Source organism: Tachysurus vachellii, chromosome 25 (genome assembly GCF_030014155.1).
Source record: "Tachysurus vachellii isolate PV-2020 chromosome 25, HZAU_Pvac_v1, whole genome shotgun sequence".
NCBI lineage: Eukaryota > Metazoa > Chordata > Actinopteri > Siluriformes > Bagridae > Tachysurus > Tachysurus vachellii.
Genome location: NC_083484.1, coordinates 12,422,613 through 12,431,577, shown reverse-complemented (window position 1 = coordinate 12,431,577; position 8,965 = coordinate 12,422,613). Strand labels below are relative to the sequence as shown.

Sequence of the window (8,965 nt, the reverse complement as noted above, 5' to 3'; positions counted from 1 at the left end):
CTCACTTTCTATCTCTCTCTATCTGTTTTTAATCTCTCTTTGTAATTACCAGGAATGGCTGGTATAAATGCACTAGCAAGGCTAATCCATATGTCTTCAGGATAGCAGAAAGTTTCACTTCCACATCATATTGTTTACTTATTTATCTTAAAGCAGCTCCAGAGTTGTGTGATCACTGGGACATCATTGGGAGATCATTGGGAGATCATTGGGAGATCATTGGGAGATCATTGGGAGATCACTGGGAGATCATTGGGAGATCACTGGGAGATCATTGGGAAATCATTGGGAGATCATTGGGAGATCACTGTTAGATCATTGGGAGATCACTGGGAGATCACTGGGAGATCACTGGGAGATCATTGGGAGATCACTGGGAGATCACTGGGAGATCACTGGGAGAGTTTGAATACTGACGATGTAGCCAGGAGTCATGGGTATGTGTATACTTTGCCCCATGTCATTCTTAACTCGTGTCATACTTCTATTGATATAATGCACTGATCATCTTTGATAGTTTCTCTGTCACCAAACACACAACACATCAGGCAACAGCACACACACACACACACACACACACACACACACGGTAAAGCCATGTCACAGCCCAGTAATCAGCTCCGTTCTATATTAGAGTGGTGCATTATCGAAGGTAAGCTTTCGAAATACTCGCTAGTCACTTTCACCCAAAGCACTCTCAAAAGTCCATTTCTCTCCATTAACAGTGTATCCACTGAGGCCTTTCAAAGCACAGTGGGAACCCAAGCGTGAGAGCGAGCCAGTGAAAAACAACTGACGGGAGAGCGTTTTATAAAAGATCTCATCTCTCCGCTTTTCAAGGACGCCGTCAAGGTCGTTCCCTAATTGGACCGGTGTGCCATTGTAGGGGGTAAAAAGCCAGTCAAGTTTAGCAGCTCCTCAGAGGCTCACTTCCTCCCATGTCTGCATACATAAATAACCAAGCTTGAGTGCATTTCTGTTCGTTTTATTCTGCACACGTTCTACACAATGAAGATGGGAAATAGGAAGAGCTCCTTGTGCGTACAGAATTTCTGACTGTATTTTACAGTACAGGGTGCATATAATTCAATTATATTCATTTTGTCTTGTATGGCGCTTTTAACAATAGACAAATGTACAGGTATAACCATTTCTATTTATTCTGAATGAGCAGGCCAGAGGTGATGGTGGTGAGGACCAAAAAACGTCCTGAGATGATAGGAGGAAGAAACATTGAGAGGAACCAGACTCAATAGGGAACCTCATCCTCATCCGGGTGACACCATGGAGCTGTACACCATAAAGTCAAGTGGAAATGTGTAACCAGGGGGTTTTGAGCAATGTAGGAACATAAGTATCAGCATAATTTACATTCCTTCCTGCCAAAACCATCAAGTGTTCAATGGCGGAGGCTTGAGAGCAAAACCAACCAGTCCAAATGCCATCTCCATGGACTCCATGTGCAATTCTAAGCAATCCCATGAATGTCTAGATTGCCCACGTGGTCCATCTGCATGTAAACAGTCTATGGCATGGCCAGATGAACAGTTTATTAGAAATGGCAAATGGCTATTAAATCTGAAATTTAATCTCCTGAAATATGGTAGCTTAGTGGTTAGCTTTTTGTTTCGGTTGTTGGTTCAATTCCAAGCTCTGTGGCGTTTGCATTTCTCCCCAATGCTTCAGGGTACTTTGGTTTCTCCCATCTAAAGACATCTATTAATGGTTGACTGTGTGATTGTGTCAAGGGTGTCCCTGTACAGGGTGTCCCCTGGTCTTGTGTCTCAAGTCCCATGGGATAGGCTCCAGGCTCCAGAAACCCTGCTCCGACGTATAGGACAAATGCTTCAGAAGATCGATGGAAGTGTGAATGACTTGCTCAGACTTCCTTCCTGTGAAACACGAACAGTCTTTATTCTTTCTGAGGCTCATGCTTTCCATCAAACAGAAAATGCAAATGTTTCTGAGTTTCCAGAGCACCGTTTCTGGATCATTCCGCCTCTTTTTATCTCCAAAGCACTGAAGCTAGAATCATTTTAGAGAAGAGTTCATGAGAAAGCATTACTACTGTTTATTGATTGGAACTCTTGATCTAGATTGTTTTGTTTATGAGAGAAAATGAATCGCAGGTTTTTAGTAATGCATTAACTCTTATAACTTATCATATTATATATAGAGTGACAGGGATTTGTTTAGAGATGCGTCTATTTTTGGGACGCTCACCAGTACGTGATTTGATATGATGTAATGTCCTAGTTTAACTGTCTAGTCGCACGCAAAGCGTACCTCCAGAGCTACAACAAACCCCAAACACCAAAACATCCTCCTCATCACCAATATTTATTTTTTAAACCAATATTTATATTGTACCTTACTAATTATAAAAAATCCAATTCTAATTTAAATCAAATTTAATAGTAATCTAAGCTCTGATCTGAGCGTTAAATATAACAAAAATCCATTTATTAGAACCAAAAAAAAAAAACAACACTCAACTAAAGAGCTTTAAAGAATACAAGAAAAAATAAAAGTGCTAACTTATTAAAAATTACTAAATTATTATAATTTAAATAAATAAATAAATAAATAAATAAATAAATAAATAAACAAACAAACAAATAAATAAATACAACCAGTTAGTAAAAATCTTGTACAAATCCAATTCTAATCTTTTCCGTTTATTGAACAAATTGAAACCCTTCTTTTTTTTTTCTGATATCTGATCCAATGTATTTCTTGCAGTTCATCAGTTTCATCATTTTTTTCATATCAGCAGAAAAATTGGAGCTTGTGTAATTTCAGCATAACTATAAAGAGCTACAAATTGAACAAAGAAAAAAAATTGATATGTGAGGCTTGTTCGGTAAACATTTACAAAAGGAGTCTCCAGTGTCCACATGAATTGATGGTTTTCTGACCAGACCAGAGAACAGCGCCATGTATAACAGCCCTTCGGTGACGTCAAGAAAAAAAGTGCTTGGCGATTTAAAAAAACAAAACACAAAAAAATGAAAGAAAAAGCTTTCTTCGAGAATTCACACAGTGTATTTGGTATTTGTGCAACATGTCAATAATCCTGCACTGTGTAGCACACCAGTAAATTCCCACTGCCTCATCCTGCAGCTAATGAGTGCTGCTCTAATAGTGCAACTGCCTCTCTGGTTGCAGCTGCTTCCGAGATCCTGACAGCATGGTTGTCACACTAGCAAGGTGATCTAACAGACGCAGAGCTCTAGCTCAGCTTAGACATTTCCTCTTCCTGCTAGTTATAACTAGCATCTGCTGCTAAGATAATAGCTTGAGTTGAGGGCAGAGGATGTGGGACAGGAAGATCCAGTGTAAGCCGTTGCCTCATTATGACTAAGCTATGCATGGAGCCGACAGGTCATATGGTGCTGCAGGTGAGCTCGGAGATCGATTGTGAGAGAGACAGCGAGAGACGTCGGAGTCTCGCTCTGAGTTTTCAAGAGGGTATAAAAGATAATTAATTGGTATTAAATTTAGTTCTTGAGGCTGCAGGGACTCTTGCAGGTTTTGTGCCATTTCCGCATGTAAACACTGGCGAGTCTGATAGAAGCAGAGCTAATCTCCAGTAGAGATTATACAAACCTCTGGGAATCTTATTTTTAAACATAAGAGAAGATTTAGAGAGAAGGCTGATGGGCGATTTAATTTAACACTGCTCTCATTAACATTTTAAATAGCTGACATGAGCATAAACAATTAACCTGGGTGACAAATATCCTTCTGTCTGGTGATAAAAAGCGGTGTGTGGAAACAGTGGATTTATTACGTCCACTATTATTTGCTTTGCAGACTGGGTTCAGCGGTATATACAGTACTGTAAGCAAAAGCAAAGGGTTGTTAGCTGTTGATCTTTAATCTGATTAAAGATTTATGAAGAAGCATTAATTAAAGGTGCGGTCTGTGTGTTTAGGGGACGACTCTGGTAATGCTCCATGATGAAGTGGGGCACGAGGTATGAACCGATATTAATAATAAAAAACAACAACAACAACAACGACGTGTGTTCTGGTAGCTTCTTCATTAGGGCTGGCATGAATTAAAAAAATTCAAACTGTGTGAAAAAAATTGAAATGTTAAAAATCTATATCTTTGAATTTGACAGAAAGCGTGTACTTATTTACATTTCTTTTAAAGTAAGAGAAATTATAGGTGCCAAAATTATTGACACCAAGGTATGTACAGTATAATTCATTTTTACAAATGTTGCCCCAACCCTCTATGTTGTATTCAATAAAATATGTAAAATAAGTAAAATCACTTTGTCATCATCACCATATGGACAAATCAAGAGCTTTGAACACGTTAATAACGGCTAAAGATTTCTACATATGGCGAGCTTTTATTTGTTGCCAATTTACCAATTTAATAAATAAATCATAAAAAAATATATTATTTCATTTTCCAGCTCAAACTAGTATTAATACAAGGTGTTTGGTCAGGAACTGCTTGTTGGAGGTAGCAATCGTGAAAACTCCAGTTGCTTCAAAAACAAATCTTCTAGATTTAGATCTCGACTAGCTAACTTCTGACGCAAAGATACTATACAAAATGCTTAAAGGTTGGCAGGTTTGATAATATAATATAATATAATCAGAGTAATCAGCACCTGGATATTGTTGCAGTGTAATACAACGTAGAGATGGTTAAATATATTGTTATATCACAGCCTAGCTAATGGAACAGAAATTGAACCAGCAACTTTTAAAATACAAATAATTTAAATCCAGGTCTTAAAGGTGGGGTGCACGATGTTTGAAAAATGCTTCAGAAAACTGAGTCGGGCCAACAAACAAAACAAACGTGTAGCCAATGAGCATAAAGGGGCGTGTCTTGTCGATATGCGGTAGAGAGAGTGTTCAGTGCGCATGTCTGACATTAGCAGAAAGTGATTGAAACATTGACATGGCGGATAAAAATGAAAAGCGAAAAAAGGCTTACGATAAGGCAAGAAGCAGGACCCGTGTTAATATAGGATCAGCTTTCCAGCGCTGGAAAGAACTGAACGTTTTTCGCGTGAAACAGAGCTAAACCTTTTACGGTACAACACGCAGTACTACAAAAACACATTTGACCTGTATTACCATAGTATTACTCATTGAGTTCATTTATTGATAATAATATCCCCTCGGCCAGCTGCCCCAGCAGGTTCCGCCATAATAGTTGCCTGGGCTATGTAAGTGTGGGGGCGGAGCTATCAAAACAGGGGTGACACCCATTTGGGTTAGGGGCGTGTTTGTTTTGGTGATTTTAAATGTCAACATTGGCTTTCAAACCTTGTGCACCCCACCTTTAAAATAAATAAATAAATAAATAAAAAACAGAATGAAAATCACCTGAAATCTTAATTAGAGACATTGCTTATCTTGAGGAAACTCTTTTTTTTAGAGATAAAATTATGAACAGCTTTTGAAAAGTGCTGTAAGTGTAGCAAATTAAATGCTAACAGCTACATAAGCATGTCCTTGATACAAAAAAACGTTTATGTTAAAGTTACTTCATATCTGACACCAAAAAAACAAAACAAAAAATAAATAAAATCAAAACATTTCTGTTTTAGGTCCACATTTTCTATCCCTGATTTTAAAGCTAAAAAGCAAGCACTTAAATGAACCTACTGAATATCCTGAAAATACGTTCCTTTATTTATTAATGCTTATTTTCATGATTTCTAACAATAATTGAGCAGATAACTTGGTTCCAGTATTTGACTAAATATCTTAATATATCATTATGTTGCTGTTTAAAAGTAGCTACGATCCATAAAGAAAGCAGAAACATGACTCTTGAGCGCAATGGCGTACATGTAAGTTTGATTTTGACATTGGTGGGGACATAATTTATTTGTCATTGGTGGGGACATAATTTATTTGTCATTGGTGGGGACATAATTTATTTGTCATTGGTGGGGACATAATTTATTTGTCATTGGTGGGGACATAATTTATTTGTCATTGGTGGGGACATAATTTATTTGATATGGGTGGGGACAACATTCCCCGTATTTTGCATATTGCTTCATACAACGGAATCTAGCTGCAGCCTCCGACCTCAACACATTAGCGAGAAAGACAAAGCCAATCAAACAGCGACGTGGGTTAGAGCAGGACTCAAAAAAGGCAAAGGCCAATCCTTTTAGAGAGGTGAGTTACAGAGGCGGGATTCATTGCAGGGGGTAGATCTGTTAACCGTTTGTGTTCCACAAATGGTTATAAAATATATATAGTCTATAAAATATATATAGTCTTGGTCGAATTATTGCTAGGGACAATTGAGTGTTCCCTGGATATTGGTAGGGACATGTCCCTACCGTCCCTACCCAAATCGACACCCTTGCTTGAGCGGCATGTTGTGCTGAATTACAGTATAATCTGATTCCTTGAGTAATTCCACATCTTCCCATCACTGTTTCTCCAAGCATGATGCATCTCCACAGGTTTAATTACCTGCTTGTGCTTGTCAGGACTTTAATGAACTTGTGTTATTTTGTTAGAAGATGCGCTTCATTCCCACAGTTGGTGGGATATTTGCTAAGTGAGGACAACGCTGATTTGTGTTCAGCTATTAAAAGTTTCAGGATCGGCTGTTATAATGGACAGGTTTTTATGTTGCCACAGCTTTTATGTCTATTCTAACATGTATGCTTCCTGAGGAACCCATCTGTTCCTTCTCACGGTAAACAGATGGTATAGTTTAGTGCTGCAGCGTGAAGATTGAGAGTGTAACGTACAAATAGTAATACTGAAAAACTGTGATTTGGAAAAAAAAAAGAAAGAAAGAAGGGAAGAAAGATATCTGAAAGAACTTATGCAATTTGCTGAACCTGAACCACAAAAAAAACACCTGATCCATGGTTGTTTGGGATAAACAGAATAAATCCATGCCAAGGTGTTATCTGATTGGAATCTAATCTCATGTTTATTTGATGCTTGGTTTGTATTTTCAACCAGATTGGGGTCTAATAATTCACATATAACTCAGTTTATATCTGATCTAACATTCACATATATCCTGGTTAGTATCTAACATCTTAGTATAATTTAATTGGGATCTGATCTAACATCTTCATTCAACATTTTGGGGATCTTATCTAACATCAGTTTATTTTTATTGGGATCTGATCTAACATCCTTATTCAACTTTTTTGGAGATCTGATCTAACATTCACATATATCCTGTTTGGGATCTGATCTAAAATTTTTGTTTGTCTGGTTAGGATGTGGTCTAACTTTCCAACATAGCCTGGTTGGGATCTGATCTATCATACTTATTTTGATCTGATCTGGCATCTGATCTAACATCCTTATTCAACCTTTTGGCATCTGATCTAACATTCACATACATTCCGTTTGGGATCTCATCTAAATCCTTGTTCGCCTGGTTAGGATGTGGTCTAACTTTCCAACATAGCCTGGTTGGGATCTGATCTATCATACTTATTTTGATCTGATCTAACAATCACATTTACCCATAGTTGGATCTTATGTGAATTTTTTCTGCTAACTAATCCGATGTAAAATCTGTGTATGAATCTGGTTGGTTGATGACGTTTTGTTTAAAGGCAGTTCTGGATACTTAGACAGTTGAGGAAAAGCCTGTTTTTCTGACCTGAAATGCAACCATGTCTTTGTCTTCCTTCCAAACCCTGAATCACATCAAAAAATAAATCCTATGACTCGAACGTCACCTTGAAATCTGCTTCATTAGCCTTTCCAAATGGCCTGCCCATAAGGCTTCTGACATTTTCTTTCTTGCGTTCACGTATATATCCACGAGAAACAACACAAAAACACTGATGTGGCCCTGACCTTTTGGTGCTGAACATGTTGCTGGTGTCTCCTCTCTGCAGTACAGAAGCTTCTGAAAATTCAGGGTTTCACTTCAGGGAGCTGATCTGAAATATGGAAGAGAGAAAGCGGGAGGCATTAAAACAGCTTTGGCGATCACAAATACAGACAAGAACAAACTAAAAAGATCGAGAAGGAAGCAGAATCTGACTAAATAAAAAGGTATGGTAAATATCCATAAAGAATGTAAACACTGCTAACAAGAACTTCCATGTCTTTCTCCCTTTATAACCTCTTACTTCAGTAAACTGCTCGAGTATGGATCAATGCTGCTCGTTGTGAACGAGTCAAGACGCGTGTTAAAAGGTTATATCGGTCGCAGGGTGGAATGGCGTACATTATTAATGCACGCATCCACAAGGTTTGAACCCCCACAGAAAGGGTTGAAGTCAGAGCATAAATGCAGCTCCAGCTTTCGACTATTCAAAGGATTTTCTTTTCTTTATAAAGTATTATTGCACTCTAAGCTACAAAGCAGGGTGGTATGGTGAAAAGAAGAGCAAGAAATGCAGAGAAAAAAGTGTAGTATGGGAAAGAGTGGAGGGAGAGATGGAAGAGGGTGAGATAAGGTGATGGTCTTAGTTTTCTGAAGATCAGCCGCGGAGCTTCCTGCGCCATGCTTGCTTGGGAAGTGCTTAAGAAATGAATTATGAGGCTTGAAGTCAGCATAAGAGAAGTTCAGTTATAAACTGCTTGGGATCTGATCTCAGGTTCAGTTGTTGCCCAGTTTGGATTTGAAAACAGACTGGGGTCTAACAATTTACATATAAGTGGGTTTGGATCTGATCTAACTTTGCATTATAACTCAGTTGGTATCTGATCTAACATCCCTATCCAACTTTTTTGGGATCTGATCTAACATTCCATTATAACTCAGTTGGTATCTGATCTAACATCCCTATCCAACTTTTTTGGGATCTGATCTAACATTCCATTATAACTTGGTTGGGATCTGATCTAACATCCCTATCCAACTTGTTTGGGATCTGATCTAGCATTCCATTATAACTCAGTTGGAATCTGATCTAACATCCCTATTCAACTTGTTTGGGATCTGATCTAACATTCCATTATGACTTAAAATGCACATTGTG

At 38.1% G+C, this 8,965-nt stretch overlaps 1 protein-coding gene across 2 annotated transcripts in view; it reads right to left on the bottom strand.

Moving 5' to 3' along the window:
• The window catches only part of oxr1a (oxidation resistance 1a), a 147,313-nt gene extending 139,449 nt beyond the window's left edge, over positions 1–7,864 (bottom strand). For both annotated transcript variants that reach the window (XM_060861337.1, XM_060861345.1), the window contains exon 1: positions 7,833–7,864. In XM_060861337.1, coding sequence (XP_060717320.1) covers positions 7,833–7,849 — 17 coding nt within the window. In that variant the 5' untranslated portion in view covers positions 7,850–7,864. The remainder of the gene's footprint in view (positions 1–7,832) is intronic.
• Positions 7,865–8,965: the final 1,101 nt, after the last annotated feature.